This window comes from Candoia aspera, chromosome 5 (genome assembly GCF_035149785.1).
Source record: "Candoia aspera isolate rCanAsp1 chromosome 5, rCanAsp1.hap2, whole genome shotgun sequence".
Lineage (NCBI taxonomy): Eukaryota > Metazoa > Chordata > Lepidosauria > Squamata > Boidae > Candoia > Candoia aspera.
In genome coordinates, this window is record NC_086157.1 from 33,123,626 (window position 1) to 33,147,322 (window position 23,697).

At 39.3% G+C, this 23,697-nt stretch overlaps 1 protein-coding gene across 1 annotated transcript in view; it reads right to left on the bottom strand.

The window, feature by feature from the left end:
• Positions 1 to 10,896: 10,896 nt before the first annotated feature.
• Positions 10,897 to 23,697, bottom strand: part of SLC5A7 (solute carrier family 5 member 7) — a 30,577-nt gene continuing 17,776 nt past the window's right edge. Inside the window, exons 5-8 of the mRNA XM_063304353.1 lie at positions 17,530 to 17,673; positions 16,163 to 16,316; positions 13,650 to 13,867; positions 10,897 to 11,626 (exon numbers count right to left, since the gene is read on the bottom strand). Coding sequence (XP_063160423.1) covers positions 11,006 to 11,626; positions 13,650 to 13,867; positions 16,163 to 16,316; positions 17,530 to 17,673 — 1,137 coding nt within the window. The 3' untranslated portion in view covers positions 10,897 to 11,005. The remainder of the gene's footprint in view (positions 11,627 to 13,649; positions 13,868 to 16,162; positions 16,317 to 17,529; positions 17,674 to 23,697) is intronic.

Sequence of the window (23,697 nt, forward strand, 5' to 3'; positions counted from 1 at the left end):
AATAATATTAAAACTTCCCCATGAGATGTATGTCTTTCAGCAAACATAGCAAGATTAATTTAGTAAAACCCTCAAAGAATAGCAACTCTGTTTATTCAGTGTGAGAAGACCATGAAATAACACCAATATTTTGACAGTCTCATTGAAGCTGAGCGTCACTGCATTTCAGGCTCAGAGAGGGCAAACAAATGTGTAATAAATATCCAACAGAATACATATGATCATAGTTTGGCTTTTATTGCTATTGAGTAAACATCTAAAGACCATCTTAGCAGCAACAAGACACTGATCCCTACAAGTCAGCATCCCTGCTGAAATCCTGCAGAATAAATTTTCATTCTTGGCTGATAGAGCTTCTCCCTCATCCAGTCTTTGGCGCATGTTCCATTGTGTGGCTGCAATAAAAAAAATGAGCATAGCTGAGCTTTGGAAGTTTACACTTGAAAAGAAATGCAATTGTAGGAAGGCTTTCCATTCACTTGTCTGTCCCCAGGCAGGTTTTCTGCTTTTGTAAGTGTTCAGGTTATTAAGGCCTCTGCTTCTCAACAGCCCCATGGGGAGACATTTGTCTAGGGGTATTTACAGTTTGCAGCCGCAGAAAAAGTAGAGGCCTGGCCATCAGCACCTTGCACATCATAAAGCATTATGTGGAAGCAGACTTAAGAAAATGCTGAATAAGGTTTTGTCCATTCTTGATACCTAAGGTGATTGTGAAAGCCAATCAAAACTGTTGTTTATTACATTTATTTTAAAGTTATATTCCTTCTTTCCTCTCTGAACTCAAAGCACAGACAGGGCATTTCCTCCTCTAGTTTTATCCCCACCACAACCCTATGAGGTTGGTTAGGCTGTGATATTGTGAATGGAACGAAGTCACTCAGTGAGCTTTCCTGGCTGAATGTGAACTTCATCATGGATTTGATCTTCCTGGAGCAGTCCAACACCCATAAATGATTCACAAAAGAAATAAAAATACTGTAGTCCTATATATACCTTTAAAAAAAAAGTCTTAGTTGAGACCTGCTGCTGAACTTTGGAGAGCTTGGTTGACTGCAAAAATGGGCTAATCATTTGATATGGAACCTGTGGGTCACTGAATGTTCACCCTCTTTGGAGAAATTACAGAAACCATTCTTCTCCTCCTTAGCTGTCTGCACCCCTTTCTCTTCTGGGAACTATGGAGGCTTCATGGTCTGATCATCCTTTATGCCAAGTCCAGCTGAAAATTGGGAAATCAAGAAAAACAAACTGATAGAAGGTCTTAGGAGACTTCTCTCCTGTTTGTGAGCCTTAGCTAATGCACATATTACAGCGTTCTTCACTGCCATGAGGTTGTGGTTGAAAAGTCTGGCAGAGAGGTCTTTGGGGCTGTAGGAATAATAATAATAATAATGCAAAGAGATTGGATGAGGTACAGACTGCTTATCCCAGCTTTAAGACATAATTATTGTTGTGATCCAAGACCAATGTACATACAAAAATAAGACTAAACTAAGAGTGTGATAGGACAAGGCCAGTACAGAGTGTACCAGAAGCATAAGCACTAAATGTGAACAATATTAACCATTTTTCTTTGCCATCTGTTTCTTTTCTATAAAACACTTCTTGAGTCGAGGCCCACAAAAATAATTTTGGGCATAGCCTGGGTTGTATCTGTTCCATATTCGTAATATGGCATTCCTAATATAATGATTTTTAAAGTCGACATTTACTTTAACTTTATCATACCATAAAAAACCATGCCACCCAAACCTCAGGCCATGTCCTTCTAATTCTGATGATCTCTTATTTCTTAATAACAGCCATTCCTTCATCCAAACCAAACAGCAGGCAGCAAAATACAATTTAAGATCAGGCAATCCCAGTCCACCTCTTTCTTTTGCATCTTGGAGAACCATATATTTATCCATATGAATCTGGATGTATTTTTTAACCATTTTTGAAGGATTCATCATTTCTCAAAACAGGTATTGTCTGGAATAAAAAAAACATTCTGGGTAGCACATTCATTTTTACCATAGAAATTCTTCTCATCAATGATAATTGTAACTTTTCCCATCTTAGTAAGTCCTTCTTAATTTCACTCCATACCTTAACACAATTATTTTGGAATAACATACAGTTCATATTAGTTATAATAATGACTAAATATTTCACTTTTTTCTCAGTCTGAAACCCAGTTTTTGCACACAATTCTTTTTGATTTTCCATCTTCATATTCTTTGTCAACATCTTAGTTTTCTCCATATTAATTTGATAAATGCGAACTGTATAAAACTATACAAAACAGGAAGAGTGCAGAGCAACTAAAAAGCAACTAAGCACATGAAATCATGAGCCATAGGATAGCTGAAATTAGCTCTAAATCTAGAGGAGGGGGTAAGTAATAAACACTAAGAACTATCTGATTTGAAAATAGAGATTAATATTCAGAACATAAAAATTAGAGTTAAAAGGTTGGGGATTAGAATAGTTGTTTCAAATCGCACTATTTAAAACATTTATAAGCCTGGGCATGGATTTACCCATCTGACACCAGCATACTTAATTGGTGTCAGGCCTTGGTTAGATATGTGGACCTGTGAAGCCTAGAACTCTATCAACAGCCTGAAGCTGACACAGGATTAGCTACAGGCTATATGTGTGCAGTTAATAGTCTGCTTGGGCCAGACTTAGAGTCTGACAGGGTCTGCCATGTTCTATATACTGCTGTGCCGAATTTTGCAATGCTGTACGTAATGGCAGGGTTCTCATCTGAAAGTATCCAAGAAGCTTGTGTGATGAGGATACTTGTACAGGATCGAAGAAATAAGGTTGTCTCGAACATCTCTGTAAAATGGGCAGTTAAGGAGGATATGTATTATAATTTCGACCTTCCCAGTGGTGCTTGCCACTGTCTCCCCACTATAGGATGTTTCTTATATCTGCCTTCAAGAACGGTCAAGGGGTGGGCATGGCCCTGAGCCAAAATAAATTCCCCCCCCTCCCATGGCTTTCAATTTCTTATTGTTGCAGATAAGAGAGGAGACAATGTACTGAAGTCTCTTGGAACTGAAGAAGTTTGGAGCACTGCTCAAATCTGTCGTTTTATGTCCATTATTCTGATACTTTAAGACATAGGGAAATTGTTCCAGAAAGTTACGGGCAGGGAAAATGGGCTAGTAGAAACTGGTGATGGTAATATTTGTAGCATTCCATCAGACTGTATGATGAATAGTATATTTCTAAAGAGTTTAATTTTTCAAAATAAAATTACATGTCATGCCTGCTTTTGCTAATTAGAGACATGCTGTTTATCACTTCACCATCTCTGGAACTCATCAAGCAGTCACATTTACCTGTTTATCTTCATCACTCAGAAGAGAAGAAAAAGAAAAAAACTTTACCAGACTCCTAAATACTGTAGGGATAGGCTTCAGCTGTCAAATTGTCTACGTTAACTCATTTAAAACTCGTTTATATTCTATGACATCCTCTGTCATAATGCAACTGGCACATTCATTACTCTCTGCTTGACCTGCATGACATATTTAAGTTTAGTTTGTATTATAGAACATGTATTAAGAAGAAGGTATGAAAGAAGAAGATACATTTTTACTTCTGTTGCTCTCTGGATATTGTAACTTTGATCTTCACTGAATTTTGGCATGGGTCTCTAGGCAAAAGAAACTAGCTAAGATTTTTATTTCCCACAATGTCCCCAGCTTAATTTCTGGGACATTAAATGAAAAGGATGACTAGATCAAATTATCTAGTATCGTTGGGGCACGTTCATCACTCTCCTAAGAACTGCCAAGATGGTTCTCAAAGGCAAGTTAGTCAGGATTCCCTGAGACCTAGATCTGGGCCTGCAAGATGGCTAAGGGATTTTTGTGTTTGTGTAATGTATGTATACATTGAGGTGTGGTTAGTGTGCATTTTTGCTTATAGTTCCTGGCTTGTGGAACAGAAACATGTAAAGCTTCACCCTAAGCTTTGTCATAGAACCACCATAAAATCTACCTGTGATTTCAGTTCTCATTGATATTATATCATGGAGATATATATTTGGCAGAGTATTGGCTGAACATGTATGAGAATTTTGAGCCAAAGCCAGTGGAAGAATAATTGGTTAGATGAACAATTTCCTGCATATCACTTATTCATAGCAGGTCATCTCATATCAGTCTTACTGACTTGATTTTCCTCTTTGCTGTGCATGACAAGTAAGACCCGTAGCACATTAGCACAGGCTTTGCTTCTCTTTCTATCGTTTCAATTATATGAAGTCCTATTTGGAAATACATAAGCCTCTTTACATTAACTTAGGCCTTGCTACCAACATAGCTTCTGGGGTGAGGGTAGTGTTGGGGAGGTGGATATTTGTGTTAATAAGCAAAGAAAGAACAATCTCTTAATCAGTTGGGGCAAAATTGGATGGGGTAAATTTAATGTTATCAGATACTTAGCTTCATCAATCCTAAAGGCAGGTAACTTGCTTCTGTGTCTTGCTTCAGAGTGGATCACCAAATTCTCACTGAAGTAAACAGTTCTTTAGCTTAAACCTGTTTGGACATTTTATGTATTTTAATGCCTATTTATGTTACTTGTGCCAAGGAGCTGCTTCATAACACTGATTCTCACTATAATTTTGCTCAAAAATTTCCTAAAATCCTTATCCTCCAATCTTACCCTGAAGGTCCAGAGTGACACACCATGTCTTGTCCTTCTGAATAACATCATTAGATATTTGTTCAGATTTCTGCTCCCATCCTTAAATATTTGCTAAGATACTCCTTAGCCTAAGTTGCTTCTCATGCCTGATTAGAAATGCAGTTCTGATTTACATGCAGGCACAAACATGTGTGTGCAAAATTCTCTTGGTAACCTATCATTTTGTTAATGCTGTTAATCGTGAAACTTCTCCAAAATATCTTCAGGAAAAGGATTAGTCTGCTGCTTCATGTACAATTCATGGCAAAGAACCTGGTTATTTGTTGTATGCCTAAACTGTAGTGCAATTAGAGTGTTGTATCTGGTTTGGTCAGATTCCCTGTTTAGCCATGAATATTGTTAGATATCCTTGAGCAAATAATTATTTTGCAGCCTAACCCATTTTATTGGATTTGGTAAGGCTACTGAGTTATCTTGATGAAGATGGTATTGTTAGTGGGTTCTCCTTTTGAAATGAAATTGCAAATCTTTAGAAAGAGACCAATTCATTTCAATATAGTGCATTCTAGAAATCATACACAGTACACACTGGTTAATGTTAAAATAAATGTATATATTTTTAAAAAGCTGGACAAAAATGAAGACAAAACTAGACAACATTTGATATTTTTTTCCTGAATTTGTGGGTACTAATTAATATACTTCTGCACATGCAGAGAGAAACATAGATATTGACAGCAGAATTCTTATTTGACTCAACCATTTTTAAAATATATTTATGACAGACAGTATATATATGTATGTATATATGCTAATAAATAACTACAACTACTACCCTGTTTAAATAACAGACTTACAATTATATACTGACACATTTTACTGGATCAAATCAGCACAGTGTAAGCAGGTAATTGATCATGTTTCTGCCAATGACTTAAAATATTTCAAATATATTTTAAATATTAACGATAACTCTATGAAAATAAATGGCAAAAATCTGATTGTTAGAAGTATTTGATTAGTGTCTTTCAAGTATACATTCAGTTCAGTCTCTCATAACATTCATAATATAGAAATGACCAGACTTGTTGATGATGAAACTAAGAATCACCTTACTTAGAATGACCTCCCTAAACATGGGAGTTATGTAACAGCATGTTGATTCTATCCACTTCTGTTACTATTGTTAAGCAACCAGAGCCTTGGAGCTTTGAGCTTGTGCAAAATTGTTCTACTGCTAGTAGATACAATTAACTCATTCTAGAGTTTCATGGTAGGTAATATGAGCTAATGGTGGCTTATCTTTACCTCTGATCCTATTCTGCTCTGAAGAAGTCCTTTAATGAAGTATTTTACCTTCTTCATGCTTGTGTTGAATCAGCAGTACCAATGGGTGCTGCTGTCCTGGATCAAAAAATCATTTTCACTTTTGCTAGAATTATATTTTAACAGCCATAGACATATCAGAATCATGACAAGTTTCCCTCAATAAATATAGTAATAATGGTAATGAATAATGTTAAGAACCTGATCCAATCCCATTGTGGGTACAATGCCAACACACAGAAAAAATTCATAGGCTCAATATAATCCTGTTTCCTTCCTCCATTTACTTACTGTATGCATGCCCAAGAATATAAAAGAAGAGAAAAACAGATTGTTCTATTAAACCTATGGGTTTTCATGACTAAGTGAATTGGGAGCATGTACACACTTGATACAGAATGATGATCAGTTCCCAGTGCAAGTTACATATTTTTCCAACACATAAAAAAAAATAATCCAGTCTTCAGCATTACTATCTTTCTCTGACTCGGAATGTTGTGTATTGATATAAAGATCACAGATTTGGTCTATAAAGGTTGCAGATTTCTCTTTTTATGGAAAATTCTGCTTGGACACTATGATGAGATCTTTCTCCTTAAAATATCTAGTGCAATAATAGATGCTCATAAAACATCTTACACATTATGAGTAATGTACCCAATGAATCTGAACCATCTACTCTGAGAGATCAGTAAGGACATTTCAAATACTGATCCTTCCCTATGCACAAATTTGGTTTAGACTATTCTACGGTGCAGTATTGTGTGATGGACTCACAACATGTTCATCTTTCTTCTTATGTTGAGATCTGCACATGACATTTAGGAAGATGATCGATGTTAGCTGAGTCATAAAATGTGAACATGAAGTATGGATCTGCTGTTGACTATGAAGTGCTACTTGAGTCCTGCAAAGACGCAAAATATGAAAATTTAAAAGGAAGATGTATACATAGTGTCACTAATTCCTAGAAAAATCTATTTGCAGCAATTAATATTAGAAGCTGTGACAATATAGCTTGCAGAATGCCTTCTAGGAAATCTCTAGACATATAGAAATGTAAATAAAGGAATACTTTAGGCTATTGACCTTTAAACCTAAAAATAGAACACTCACATTGAAAACCTGTTATTGGTTCTTTTTATCCAAAATAACTTTTATTTTAAAAAGGCATGGTAATAGGCTGCATACCAACCATGTGATCAGCTTTGGAAAAGGAAACAATAGAGGCATCTTACATTTCTCCCTCTGTAATCAAGGGCAGATCTCTGGAGGTGATTTAGGTGAAGAGAGAAATACAGTAAGAGAGCCATTCATGCATCTTCTCTTATGTAAAATCAGGTCATGCTCCTACTTGTTAAGTTTCATTTCTTTCTTCTACTGCCATTTTCCCATGACTAGCAATGCAGGAGTGAAAGTAATAAAACTAGCTAAATTCTCTGGTTAAATACATAGCGATCATGTTGAAAGGCCAATCTATGGCTTGTAACAATCCATGGCTTATAACAATCTCTGATTTATAATTTGTTTAATTTGGTAGGCTTGGAAATAAGGCTATATTTTTCTAAACAGACATATCATATGGTGAGGAAATATGTTGGAGCAGGGTATGCCAATAATGATTCATTTCAGAGACAGAGAAGAGATTAAAGGGTTTTTTTTTCATTAAACGTAATTTATAGAGCCAATTTAATTTGTAATCTTATATATGTATCAGATTAGAATTAAATAAAAGAAATCTGCATATACAATGAATTAACCTTGTAAAAACTGGTGAAAAATATCAACATTCAGAATCCTGATGATTTTTTTTTCTTTTAGGAGCAATTTAAACTTCTAATGTAGTCCAAAATTTTACAGATTTTAATCAAAGTAAATTGATTAAATGTAATTGGTTAATTTCCTGCCTCTTTCCTCCCACATTTTTCAATTTTAAAATGGCTTCTATTAGACTAGGAGTAAATTGTCTTCTCACAAGCACTGAAATTTGGGGCATGTGATGGGGCAAAGTTGATTTGCTTCCCTCTTATTTTTTTTTTAAACATTTGCACTGCCTCCTCTGCTGTGATGTTAGTCCTACTGGAGTTGATGGACCTACTCTTTCTCTAATGCTCACGTAACAGCAGCAGCCATTTTCTGTCAAGACACCACCTAGAAAATACTTCATTGTGGTAATGGGGAAATGGCAGTAACTTGGGGAAATGATGGAGTTCATGAATCTTAATTCTCCTCCAATTTTATGACTCACCAACTCCTGAAAACCATCATTCTTTTGTTTTTAATCATCTGTGACTAGCATGGATGAAATGGGGGGGGGGAGGGAGAGGGATCCAAGCATCCCCAATAATCACCCTTCAAGAATACAAGAACTTTCCAGTTTCAATCCTCTCAGATTGAATTCCCCATTCAAATTATTGCTGTAAAAATGCATTTAAACATTTTTCCCTCTAATGTTGCTACTGCTGAGAGAAGAATATTATACATTAAGATATTTAATTAACTTTTAAAAGAGTATTTAATGTATAATTCCCACTTCAATAAAGATTATATTCTAAGCCAAACTAATTTATTTACTACAAATCAAAGAACTGTTGCCACACTTGTATTAGTCTACCAGAGAGGCAAAAAATAATGCAGAGAGAATGACTTGAGACCTCCAGTGGATGGAAAGAAGCCATTGGTTGTGGGAATACAGGAGAGGGAACAAATATTCCAAGGACTACCACAATCAGCCAGTACAGAGAAGCTTTGGGGCTGTACTGGATCTCAGTTAGTAGTGCAAATGATAGCATTTCTCCCTGCTCTTAAGGAGAAGAAAGGAAAAGGACCCGTCCATGTTGTTCAAGGAAACATTCCCTGATGGCTGAGCAAACTATTTGTAGCACATTCAAAATGCAAAACTATAGCTTTATGGATAATAGTTTAGTGTGCAGTACCATTTAAAAGTGACAATTCCCTCTTTTTTATTGTGTCTAAAAAAAAAAAAGACAGTGTCGGCAACCATGCAAGTTTTTATTTTTTTGCATTGACTGATCATTCTGGATACTGGTGGATGGATGTGATATTGCTTCCCAAAAGATTAATAGTTCTATCAGATATTTAAGGGAATGCATCAAATGCTGAGACATATTTTCTTGCTATTTTCCTGTGATTAGCTTCAAAAGGGTGCATAAACCCTCTTGTATACATACAATAGCTTAATACTGGCCCAGCTCTGAGGACAGTAAACCACATTTATCCAAATTGAAACTGCTTTGGAGATAATACATAAAATGTGGGTATAGTTGGGTGAATGCATACATGATAGCAATTTATCAAGGCTTATATTGGCACTGATTACATAAGGTTACATGAGAGGCACACACACACTCTGAATCCATACCGTTAGATGTTTATACAAAGCTATGATTTGGATAAAAGGTCAATACTGTACTCTAATCAGGCAGTTAGCTAGTTAGCAATGTTCCACAATGAAAGAGAAGCAGAAAATCTAGATGATTAAACTGCTGCCAAGGTATATCATTTCAGATGACAAAGGGATACCAGAAGTCTGAATGGGGTTGTACATAAAATAGACTCACTGCACATTTAAAACTAGCATGCTCGGAAAGAATTAACCAGCTAGCTTTCTCTTGACCTGACAGTGTTGTAATGATAGAAAATGCTGAAGATATGCTAAAACGCCCTTTTACCCCCTTCCCAGGTCACTTTGAGCACCATTTGGATATTCTGAATGTTTAAAAAAAGATCCTCAAGGGTGCTTTTGATATAACCACTTGAAAACCTGGGTGGTTGCATCTTGGCTGTTATTTTCTCCAAGTGAAACCCCTTGGCTTTATAAAGGGGTAACTGATGAGAGAAAAGGCTTACTTTTCACAAAGGAAAACCCTGTTCTTAGTAGAGTATCATCTCTATTACTGGTTGCAAGGTGCTGAATCTATGATTTAAGTGACATATTTGTATACATTTAAGTGATATATTGTATACATGTTTGTTAAATCTGTCAATTTCAGGAGCACCATTTATTGCTGGAGATCATGGAATCTGCACATTCCTCTGCTTCCTTCCTGAACCCCTTGCTCCCAGAAGGACACACTAGCTATGTCACACTTATTGTTTTCACTCTCTTAATTCTGGAGGCAAGGAGCAACCTGCTGTTTTTCCTGTCCTCCTTGTCCTTCCAATCTTGACAATTTATTATGTTGATAAGCATTTTTCTCACTTAAACTTGCCACATATTATACAGATAAATTATATATTTCAAGGGTTCCTCTATCTGAAGAGATTCCATCTAAATCATAAACTAGGACAGCAGATGGTGGTCTCACTTTTTCAATGACATCACTACAATAGCAGTGCTGAATGATAGGCCTTTGTTTTATTAGATTTTGTTTAAAATATGCATGTTAAAATACTAGAAGCTTAACACAATCAGTTGGTTTGTTATTTCTAAAAAACCCAAGAAAACTGTACTACTAAATGTTTATGATTTGAAGTTAACATTTAGTGGCACAGTCTTGGGGGTACTGCTAACATTCAGTGGCACAATCTTGCTCCAGGATGTGTAAATAAAAGCTGGGGACCCAATGCAGTTAGAAGATGGAGGGGAGCTAGGAGAACAGGGATTCTGAATTTGCAGATTACTTCTACCTGTGCAAATTAGTGCTATAAGTTTTAAAGAGACCAATGTCTCTTTTCTGGATGTTGCATTTCCTTTTTTCGTTGTTGTTGCAATAACCGTATCTCCACCACAGCCTTCATTCAAATACCGGTGGAGTGAGATATTCTATAATTCTACCCAACTTGTTTTGATAATACTATATAAGAGTTTACTCCAGACTGTTCCTGTTTCCTGAAACAAACTAAAAGAACTGCATGGTGGTGGTGGTGGTGGTGATGGTGGTGGTGGTGGTGGTGTTTTTTTTGTCTCCATTTCTTCCCAAGCTACCTTTAATTTTCCATGGCAGCGTACCCTGTTGCACTACGGGTGAGGCAAAAGCAGCATTTCTCTTCATCTGGGTTGTTGTCAATTCTCCTCTGCAGTGGATACCTCTGGACTTGAATCCATATCACTGAACGCCTCTTTATTTGTGAAAGTAGAGCTCAGAGTCAAAGTGTGTCGAGGATTCACTGGTGCCAGTTCATTTAGAACAATATTGTCACTTTTCACAAGAGTAGCCTTGTCCATGTTCTCCTTACTGTACTTCGCAACAACAGCATCAAGGAAGTCTAGTTTGGGTGGTAAAGTGCCACTTTCAAATAAATATTTTGCTAGATAGGACACTGCAATGTTTGTAAAGAAGGAGGTAAGCATAGCTAATGTCTTAAAAGGAAATCTCTGAAAATACGTGCCATCTTCTTGATACCAACCGGGGTAGAAAATCAAAGGCTTTAAGGACAGATAAGGTTCTCCTCCAGTAATTCGAAATACGAGCCCAAATAAATATCCTGCAATGGCACCATAGGTATTTGTTCCCTTGATAAAAAGAACACATAAAAGTTGGGGAAAGATGATGATGTAAACCAGGTCAGAGCTGAGGAACCAGAGACCATAAATGGATTGAGCTAGCAGAGCCATCACTGTTGCTGAAGCTCCAAACACAAAAATGGTAATTCGCATGATCCAAACTATTTCATTGTCTGAAGCCTGTAAAATATAGGAACATTTTGATTTTGCTTTCTACCAGAGACATTTGTATACTATATAGTTATCAAACAGAATTATATGGATTCAAGATGATAAAAAGAATCTTGTTAATTAGAGTGTTTATGGCTCGTAAACAAACTGACATCTGTACATGACCAGCAACTAGAGAATCTTAGACATATAAGATGCCTCTGCTAACAGGGACAATTATTTAATGTACTGGATCATGCTAATGCCCTTCTCCTCACAATTCTGGCATATTTGCATAAAGGGAATTTTCCCTGAAAGATAGGAAATAATAATAATAATAATAATAATAACAACAACAACAACAACAACAATTATACCCTGCCTAAAATATTCTCTGTTTGTACAACTTGGAAGGAGAATGTTATATATAACTGTTTTGGCATGTCAGCTGTTGGAAAGATTATCTCTATGCTACTTCTGATTGTGAGTGTGGTCAGCAGAAGAAAATCCAGATCACTGGAAATGCCTTTGAACACATGCAGAAGAATAATTTTCATCTATATTCAGGCCAGAAAGGCACTTTTAAAATTCTGTAGCATGTTGTATTTTCATAAATAGTCAACACTGCATTGGCTCTTTGCGCAACTTTGTGTTGTGCACCAGTTACGCCCTTTCCTGGATCGAGATGCCCTCTGGACAATCACTCATACCCTGGTCTTCTCCCACATAGACTATTGCAATGTGCTCTACATGGGGCTACCCTTGAAGAGTATCTGGAAGCTTCAGCTGGTCCAGAATGCAGCCGTGTGGGCAGTTATGAGTGCCCCAAGATCAGCAGATGTGACACCACTGCTGCGTGAGCTGCACTGGGTGCCAGTTTGCTTCCGGGTCCAATTCAAGGTGTTGGTTATGACCTTTAAAGCCCTACATGGCATGGGGCCAGGTTACCTGAGGGACCGTCTCATCCCCATAACATCGGCCTGTCCCATCCGGTCATGCAAAGAGGGCATGCTACAGATCCCATTGGCATGGGAGTTCCACTTGACAGGGTCCAGGAGGCGAGCCTTCTCTGCAGTGGCACCTGCCCTCTGGAACATTCTGCCCCCGGAGGTGAGCTAGGCCCCTTTGCTCCTGACCTTCCGGAAGGTTTTGAAGACCTGGTTCTGCTGCCTTGTCTGGGGTGGGAAGGGCAATAGCTGTTCCTGGGGGTGGCTGGTGGTGTAAGGTCCTCCCTACCGAATGTAATTCTCTCCCACTTGGATTTTATATTTATATTTATTGTTTTAGTATTCTGGTTGTTCACTTTGTAATTTTATATGTGGATGTTTTTAAAAGGATAATTTTATTATAAGCCACCCAGAGATGGGCAGTGATAGAAATCTGAATAATAAACAAATAAACAAACAAACAAACACTGCATTTAGTGCAAGTTATCCAGTTATGGAAAAGTTTCTACTCTGCAATTTTTCCTTGGTTATAAAGCCAAAATAAATTTCCTCTATTATTCCTTCTCCTTAAACACCTGGGTATGTTGCACTTCACTCCTAACTGTTGTCTACTCAGTTACTCATAACTGAATAAAGTAGGTTACTAGGAGAAGACTACTTCTTTACAGCATATTTGTTTATCTCACAATTTTCAATGTGGAAAATTTACACTGAGAGTTCACTGAAGTGATCTGACTATGAATCCCTAACTCGGTTTTAATAGACAGGATTGCAGTTCATCTTCAGTAGCTAACTTAATATGATCCGGAATATTTTCACTCCCAATATTCAAGCACGTGCATATAATACAAGGTACATGACTACTTTTTCCCTTTAAGTCTTGCAGATAAAAACTGTGGAAGACTTTTGCCTCTAGAACATCCAAAGGTTTGAGAACATTAGAAGTGAGTGAACATCGTTACCCCATTTCTCAATCATTGTCATAGATTGAACACATAAAGGTTCAAAGGACTCTTTCATTCCTATATATAGTAAAATATTGTCATCTGCCAACTGCAGCTCCTGCAATATTACACAAGGATACTGTGTTTATAATATAGTCTTACACTTTGTCGAAATGAAAGCTGGTATATATTCCGTACGAACATAGAACTTGCTGATAAAATGGAGGAATCAGCAGAGGACATTACAGCGGCAGACACTGCCCCAAGGCCAAAGAACGAAATGTACACTGGACAAAGATATTGAAGGACAATTGGTAATATCATGTCAGCTTCATTTTCAGACTTGGGGTCTTGGCCAGCATAATCTGTCTTATTCCAATCTGTAATATAAACACACACTAATTACTAGTACTGTAGGTAGATCTGTACCTGAAAAAAAGATCAAGCTTTAAGAGCTAAAAACGTGCTTTAAACCCCACCCCGCAAAAGCTGGATTCTGTGGTCTACCCCAACATTCACAGTTACATAACGAGTTACAAAATATGTCTACACCAGCTTTTTATTTATGGCTTACATGCTAATCTTGGCTGCATCCTAGTATCATGCCAAATGTACAGATGTGAAATCTAGTAGACTTTAAAAGGCTTCAGGTTGAGTTAGGTTTAATTCAGGTTTCGTAAGTGTCAAATTATACATTAAGTGTACAATTAAAATTTAAACAGCAGAACTCAAGAGGAATTAGGATTCAGACTGCATTGTGCAAGGAGGGAGGTCACCCTCTTGGTGTGCATCATGCTCCCAATAAAAGCCATTCATTAGATTCTAACATAGCTTCCCTCACAGGCAAAAGGCAGTTTTAAACAGGGATTCCTTGAGATTGGAATGAAGGAAGGGTGGTATTGTGTAATTCCCTTCAGCGTCTGCAGAAATTCTCCTATGGTTCCTGTGTACGTCTATTCAAAGATGTATAAAATGCAACAACTCAATTAGAATTGCTTATAAAACAAGGTGTGGTGAAGGTCCCCTGTGTCTGACCCATTGGAGGGATGCCACTTTCGCGACGTTTCCTTGGCAGACTATAGAGCGGGGTGGTTTGCCATTGCCTTCCCCAGTCATCCCCTTCCCCAGCAAGCTGGGTGCTCCTTTTACCGACCTTGGAAGAATGGAAGGCTGAGTCGACCTGAGCCGGCTACCCGAGAATCCAGCTTCCACTGGGATGGAACTCAGGTCGTGGGGAGAGTTTCGGTTGCAATACTGCTGCCTACCACTCTGCCACACGAGGCTCATAAAACAAGGTACCCCAATTATATTAATCATAAAATTAATTGTTCCTCATCTGCACACATCCAGTATTCCCTTCTCATGCAAGAAAACACACACTCACAGAAACACACAAGGAGATATAAACACACAAGGAGATATATTCCCTTCCCTACTTCCACCAGAAATAGCAACAAAGGGGGGAAAAGGATGGAGATAAGGCGAGGGGAGATAGTATATCAAAATGGAAGAGATGGAAAGAGTAAGAGGAAACAATTGGATACTGAGAGGACAGGAAAACAGCTAATTGTATAGGAAGAGAGGTTAAATTAACCAGGCGTTTAGCTCCCCCCGAGAAAGAGCTAATTTACAAGCTAATCAAAGCATCTTTACAGCACCATGTCTGCTACCATCTGCAGCTCCATCCACTCACTTGCTCAGAACCTGCCCCACCCCTTTCACACGTAATTATTTAGAGCAGCGTGTCTCATCCTTAGCAACTTTAACTGTGGACTTCAACTCCTAGAATTCTCCAGCCAGATTTCGGTTAAAGGATAGGAGTAACAGTAAGAGCAGTTCAATGGTTGAACCAAGTGCAATGATAACTTCCCTTTTCCTGCACCTGCCTCAGCAGAGCTACAAGCTATCTGTCAAGAACACTTTAATTTGGATTCTCACACTGACTCTGTGGTTGAAATCAGTTGCCTAAATGGCCCTTCCAAACTGGATTCTATGCTTCTGTGAAACTGTTTTGGATAGCATGATTGTTTTAATACTATTGGGAACTACACCATAATGGAAAAATAGTATTCATGTATTATAGACATTGTATGGTTGCTACAATTTTGAGGTAAACAGACCTCTATTCTGGCCATTCATCTATAGTTGGATATTAGCTTCCAAAATATGTAGAGGTCCGTTTCTTGAGTCTTCAGAACCATTGATTTGTTACTAGGCAATAAGGTCAGAAAAAAGTTTAATCATTTACACAAAGAAAACATGCAGTAGCAGGGCCACCAATCCCTTAAAAGGCTTTTAATCTGACCCTACAGTACATTAGTACAAAATAAAGATAAATTTGCTGGCTGGGGAATTCTGGGAGTTGAAGTCCACACCTCTTAAAGTTGCCAAGGTTGAGAAGCACTGATTTAGAGGAAAAAACTTCATCTCCCACTTTGAGTGAAGACAGTACATGCGGCTGTATATAAATTAAATAATATTTCTTTCTCCTTCTGTTTTTATTTTTCATCTCTTAGTTTTAATTTCGCATGTGATTCAGAGCAAAGATAAAACCCCAGATTAAGAAACAGATTGAAGACAAAAAATAGGGGTATCCAAGGATGGCCATTGCTGTCTCTTGCTCTATGGTTGCTGCTTTTTCAAATAACAGCACACTGGAAGCTTGGTCAATGTACCTGTTGATGCACCGATGGCACCAATGAGTACCGAAGGTACTGCCATCACAAGACACCCGAAAGCTGCTAGAAAAGAGAGCAGTTGTGCATACACAGCTGATGAAGAAGAAAGGACTCGCTGGAAATAGGCTTGCCATGGGATTCCTCCTAACATCTGCAAATAACCATAAACAACACAGCAATCACTCATTCGTGGCAAATAGAGGCTCACTTGAGTCCAAGCAAAAACACAATTGGCCAACATGCTTCTTTGTCAAACCTATTTGCCTAGCAACAACCTTAGGGACTCCACCTTCAGCAGGGAAACAGTGCTTTAAACCTTCAAGCATTTTCTCCCTAACCAAAGTATGGGACATGACATTTAAGATGAGCAGAAAGAAGGTTGGATTCTTAAGCTAGATTTTTCCCCAAACCCCATTATTTTTTGGGTTATATTTCTAGAGAGCAGCAGGAGAGAATAACATTGCTGCACATTTTTGTCATGATCCATTAACCCTTGGCTTGCCTCTAGTTCAGTGTTTCTAAACTTCAGCAAGATGTGTGGACTTCTACTCCCAGAATTCTGGGGGTTGAATTTGACACATCTTAAAGTTGTCAAGGTTGGGAAACCCTGGTCTAGTTCCTTTCCTTCAAGGCAGAAAATAGGTCCAGAGATGGATCACCAGTGACAAGTTTCAAGAAATAACTGTGTAGAAGCTGTTGTGTTAAGCTGTTTATCCACAGAGAAGCTGGTTTGGTTTTAGATATTCTCTGGCATTAACTGTCTAGACCAATTGCTCACACATCACCTTTCTGTTTAATTTTGCACAAGGACTTCAGACATGATGTCACAGAAATTATACTGGGAATTCTATATATTAAGCCAGTCTCACAATACTCCCTCACACATTTCTGTCCTGCTCTGGAACCCAGAGATTAATGTATCTGCCTACTGCAAGTATTCTTTTCTAAGGACATTCACCCAATAATTATGTATCCATCCAATGACCCTCCTCTTGCAGATCCACTGAATCCTATCACTCTCAATTACTAGGAAGAGTTCCTAAGTCACTTGCAGCAGAGAGGTCTTCTGCTTTTTCACAATGTCATATAACTGTAATTGCATATCTTCAGCATACAGTTAGATTTAAAAGGTTATTTGTGCAGTTGTTTAAATTGATTTTGCTTAGCCTACGGCAGGAAACCTGTACAGTTCAGTCAGTTTGGATTACAACCACCACAATTCCTTGCTGGTTGGAGCTGACAGGAGCTGATGTCCAAACTTCTGGAGGGATCCAGGTCAGTTCTCCCTGGCTTAGACAATTTGCAGTTTAATAGTTTGGAAAATAAAACTTGAGTGGTTTGTAGCCTTTCACAAAAATGCTCACCAGTAAAAGGAAATTGTCAATCCATGTGTATATGTCAGGTAATTTAATGGTCCCAAGCCAGGGTTTTTGGTATACTTCACGCACAGCTGTGTATCCAATGTCTGTTACTGCAGGATGGGACAAGGCAAATGGGACGCTGATCCACTATAAAAAAATGAAGCAGATAATAAAAGAATGGCATAAATATTTCTTGCTGTTATCTTTTTATTTTGCCATTTTTCAGTTGGAAAACACTTTTGCAGGCAAGAAAATACAGAAATTGTTTTATTTACCTTTCTTCTCATCTTTCTTCCAAACTTATCAGTCACAGTTGCTAATAATAAAATGCAAATGTGATCATTCAAAGATTAAAATGTACCAATTAGAAATGCATGAAATGAAACACATCCAGAGAAAATAAACACCTTGTACACACTAGCTGCAACCTTCTCCTTCACACAGGTGAGATTACATACCAGAAACATATCCTAATTAAAAAAAAAGTCTTTGGATTTGAAAGACAACAGGCATGGAAGTAAAGTGATCTTCCTTGGCAGGAAGTTGCAGAATTGGGAGCAGAAGTTCCTCTCTCTGATACTATCATGTGTGTCTCTGATGGTGGGAGAAAATTGTTAGGGACCCTAAAACCTAAACAAGCCTTTTCTATTTAATTGGGTTTCCTTTAATCATTTGGCACAAATTGTAGGCAAGTGAAATTATTTACATGAAAACATATTGCTAACATTATCTTCTTCTGGAGGAAAGCAGAATTCCATTTTGAATTTACTTCTACCAGGTGAAATGAATTGGATCAGAGAAAGGAAAATGCTGTTTTAGGAATAAAATGTTTGAAACCATATTCTCCTACTTGAAAGGAAATATACAATGCTAGGAAGCACTGAACAAATTCAGCAGACCAATCCTGGTTCTTGGGACTGGGAGCTCCCAGCTGTGTCTATTTGGTAATAAGTACCAGTGAGCCCAGGTCTACCTATTTATGCAGAGGATTAGACTCCAGTTTTATAATAGTAAAATTGTAGATAAAATAGTATGAAATATAAAATAAAATAGTAAAAGTTTGCAACTAAGTATCCTTGTCAGGATATAATGGCAGCATGCAGCATTAGTGTTGCTGCGCATGGACACTATGTGGATGTTGACATATCTGAGATTATTATTGCAAGGCCTTCTTAAACTTGTGATCAACCTTGCTTTAAATCTGATCCACAAGGCAACAGATAACCACAAGCTTAAGATAGTGTAGAGACGAAGGCAGGCCTTTTCGAGCATAGGGAAGGGAAACTGAGGGACGAAGAGATTAACAAGAGAAAATGGGAAATATAAAGAAATAAAATGTGTTGGTTTCTGCAACATACACCATAAAAGTTTATTTTCTATGGGGGGTACATTCTTTGATAGGGATCTTTGCCATTTTTTTTGTGCAAAAGTAGGTAGAGAACGAGAGAGCCAGTTTGGTTTAATGGTTAAGGCACCAGGCTAGAAACTGGAAGGCCGTGAGTTCTAATCCCACCTTAGGCACAAAGCCAGTGGGTGACCTTGGGCCAGTCCCTTTCTCTTAGCCCTAGGAAGGAGGCAATGGCAAACCACTTCTGAAAAACCGTGCCAAGAAAACTGCAGGGACCTGTCCAGGCTGTCTCTGAGAATCAGACACGATTGAATGGATTAAAAAAAAAAAGGTAGAGAACAATATTTTTTTGTGTATATTTTCACAGACAAAGGTAATGTGTTCTCCCTCCAGAAGGCAAAGACTGACCGTGACGCCTTCTTCTGCATCGAAGGAGGACAGCTTTTCTCTTCGGAAAGAAAACACCTGTTTACTTCTGTGTGCACAAAGAGAGTCAGTACTACAAAGAGGGCGAGTTCAGCTGGAGCGAGTAGACTTCGACTGAGGGCTTGGGCTTTTCTCTTCAGTCTTTCCTACTGACACAATCTGGATACAGTGGAGGAGAAGGGAGGGGACTCTGCCCTTGAGCTACATGAAAGCATTCCCTCCCTATGTTAAAATGTGTGCACAATGGAGGGAAGGAGGGAGCGAGCAGCAGGCGCAAGGCCTGGAGAACAGAGCTGCAGATATCACGTGGCCTGCTCTGCACCCGCTGTCTAAAGATGGCGCCCTCAGGAAACATTCTGTGGCCAGAACGGACGAATTCAACTGCCAGTCCAGTCAGATTCTGTCCTTGAAACTATGTCCTTCAGAGGCACTGGTAAATCAAGAACCACTATTTATTTATCATATTTATATAGCTGCCCACCTGACGTAAAAGTGACTCTGGGCGGCATACAACACTTAATTAAAAACAATAAATATACAAAAACAGTCACAATTAAAATGACTATAAAAAGGCATCTAAAACAGGCAGGGATCTTTTTTATTTAACTTTTTTTTAACATTAAACTTTTTTTTAATCAAACGCAGTAAGGGAGCCATCACAAAATCTCGCTGGCCCCCTGGGACCCCCAGGCCCGATCATGTGGCCAGGTCTTGAGGGACTTGTGGAACGCTGAGAGGGATGGAGCTAATCTCACTTCTGGGGGGAGAAGATTCCACAAGGCGGATGCCACAGCAGAGAAGTCCCGCCTCCTGGGACCTGCCAAATGTAATTCCCTGGCAGATGGGACCAGCGGCATGCCTTCTCTGCCAGACCTGATGGGGTGGACAGATGTAATCGGGGAGAGGCAGTTCCTCAGATACCTGGTCCCATCATCCTTCCTGGCCATTTCTCATCCCCTCTTCTCTTGGGTGCAAGTTAACTTCTCTCGCTATCTGCAATTTTGCAATACCTCAGCAATTGCCAAATGTGCTGATCAGAGTTCCTATGTAGCCAGGTTTTGAAGTTATAATTTTACGTTGATTTCATGCCATGTTTAAATTTGATCCATAGTTAATATAAATCACAATTACAGTTTGTGGTATATGGAATAATACAATTTGTAAAAATAATAATACCAATTATTATTGATATTATAAGGCAAAATCATATAGATCTTGGTTGGGGGAGATTTTAAGGTATAAATACTAATATTAGTTAATAGCAAAGTTTAAGCTAGTGAGTAACACAATGATAAATAATTAAACTAACATGAAGACAGAAAGAGACAGTTAACACAGGTAAAGGTTTAAATGTGTAAAAGCCTTGGGCCAATGAGGTGGCTTACAAGTAAGAACTCTTTCAAAAGAAACAAAGGGAAGCAATTGGTCTCTAACTAATTAGCCTAACACTGACCAACAGAGGAGACATATGAACAAAGGCTCCTCCAGGGTGTGCTAAGCAAGGAGATAGAGTAAATGTAACCATATGAGATATTGTCCTATGAGGATTTCACTGTGTGAAAACCTTGGAATGTTTCAAATGCTTCAAAATAGGCTTTTACAAGCATAAGCAAAATAAGATAGAGGGGTCCAGGGAATGAGGCGGTCGGAAGATTGTGCGTCTGAGTGCCCAGCCAATGGGTAAACAGGCCAGAAAGGAGAAGGGGGAGGCTGGACAGGGAAAGGTATAAGAAAGTGTGTATTTGTAATTTTGGGTGTGGCATCTTTCCTTTTGATCGGACTCTGCGTAGCCTGGTCAAGGTGCCCACCGCGCTTTGCAAACCGCTTCAAATAAAGTAAGTTCCTTTTCAGAAATCTCTGGTCCAGTTCTCGTGTTTTTCATATCTAACAAATTGGCGCCCAACGTGGGGCTCTGCACAGCACCTCGGGGCCGGATGGGAGCCACGGCCTGACCTCCTGGAAGACGCGTCCTACCCGGTTTTAGGTAGCCAGGAGGGCGGAACGTGGAGACTCCGGCCTGAGAGCAGAGGTGTTCGAGCCAAACGAACAAAAAGGACGGACCATCGGAGCACTCTGAAAAGGAAAAAGGAAGGGTGAGGGATGTCAGAAGGGTGATGTTGCAGCCCCTGTAAAAGGCCGGGAAACTCCACGCGTGGACCCAGGTGAGTAGACTTGGTGGAAACAGAGCGCCACTTTAAGACACCTGGGCGGTTGGGGGATTGGGTAGGTCTCTCCAGGTTCGGAGATCCAGTGAAAGTGTGTGTGTGTGACGCCCCGAGGGCCTCAGAGGCTGGCAAGGCGGAGCGAGAGTGGATCCCCGAAACGCCGCGGTTCCATACCCCCGAGAGGGGATTGGCCGGAGAAGGGGAGAAGCGGAAGTGAATAACTGGATCGAGGAAAAACTGGGAAGGGAGAGGCTGAGGAACCAATAAAGGCAGCGGTAAATTCCCTTCTGGGTAACTCCCGAGGTTGTTGTGTCCGCTCTGGGACGATTGGGAACGCTTCTTGAAACTCTTCTCGATGCCATAGGTTGAGGTTGGACTTTAAAACTAGCCAGCGCTTGCTGGGAGGCCAGCCCGGTTTTACCCCCGACAGTCAGAGGCTTAAAATTGCTGAAAAGCACATCCAGCGTGGGCTGGAGTACTCTACTTTGGGTGTAAAACAACCAGATGATCGAGAAGGGGCCCCATAATCCGGGTGAAGGAAGGCGATAACCAAATATGGGCAACACTAAAAGTTCCGGAGGAAAGGAACGGTCCCTTCAAAGTATACCTAAAGAGTCCGCTCGGACTCTTGTTGGAGAATTGGGAAAAGAAACCCTATAGAAAAATGGTAAAGAAATGGCAATTAGGTAAAGAAGTCACTCAGTTAAAGGACTATGTGGGAGGGAATGGTCTCACGGACCAGGTGCCTTATGTAGAAGTCTAGTATCATGTGTCTTGGGAAGGGCCAGACCCGCCCACAGGCATTTTTGTAAGTAAAGAGAACAGCAGCGATGAGGAATGCCTTCGAGAGGGGCTAGTGCTGATCAAGGATCAGGGTGAGAGAAGGCAGTAACCAAGATGGGCTGAGGAGAATATAGAGGATTTCTTAAAGGAAACGCAGAAAATCTATGTACAAAAAGAAACAGTGAAAAACGTAAGCAGAAGGGCAGGATCAGGGTAGCAACAATAAGGGAGGTTATGGAACAAAGGGAACACAGCAGGACGCCGCCACTCAGAGATGAGGAAAGGATAGGTGTGGAAATGGCGGGGAAGAAGAGAACTGGTAGAAATCAATCCTGGGAGTCCTTCAGGACTGTCAGAGAGTAGTATGAGTATGCGGAAAATGTTTTCTGTTTGTAGGTAGTTGCCTGTGTATTGGTATGTATATTTGTTGAGGGAAATGGTGCAGAGAGTCTGTGTGTGTGCTCATGTATGTGTATGTGGCATGGGCATCTGTCCTGAGCTGAGGAGAGAAAAGCTATGTGAGCTTGTCCCTTAAGGAGTTAAATGTGAGTCTGTCCCTTTATAGAACTGAATTCCTCCGCAGTAAAAGGGGAATGCGTCAAGTTTTTGGAAATCCATAGCTCTGGCCAGGCTGCGGGTCTTCCAAATTTTTGGCTATGCCATCCCGTCTGTTATTTGCTGTGAATGGAGGGACATGGGATTTGATTGTGCCATGTGTTCAGTGCTGTGAGTAGGTGACCACTTTAATTTGTGTGGAAGGGAATTGAGTAAAAGTGAATTAAATAAAGTGAAGGAGAAATAAGAATGAACTTGTGATGTTGAGATGACTTGAGAGAAAGAATGCCTATGGGGTGGTACACAATTTTGGAAAAATATGGTTAGAGAGGGGACTAAAGGGAAAGAAGTTTTTCCCTGTAATAACACCACACTTACAGGAGCTTAAGTAAAGTTATCCTAACCCCAGAGGAAGAAGCAAGCTGGATTACCCATGGGGCAGTAACAATAAACTAATGTTGCCAGAAGGGATAGAAATAGTAACAATTATGCAAAGGGTATACCAAAGGTCACACTGAGGAACACAAGCCTTGTGTTTTGTGTTGTTTGCTTAATTCGAATTTGGAAACGAGAGCTGAGGATTGGCAACTGTATGTGGATGGAAGGTTGGATGGATGAAGTGTCAGTGATTTAGTTGAGAGTCTGTGGATTGGATTGATGCAAACCCACAATCCAAGGTGACAAGATATTCAGACTTTGTTATCAGTCTTCCCGACACTGGAGGAACAGAGGATGGTTATTGAAATAGGACAGAAAAGGGAAAGGTTGGGAGGATATTCTGGCAGAGCCCATAAATGAACAGGGTGTTTGCAGGGCAACCCCAGGAGGAAGAGAGAAAAAGAAAGATGAAATGCCTTGTTTTTAACTCAAGGTTTGCGGCCCCAAAGAGGGGGA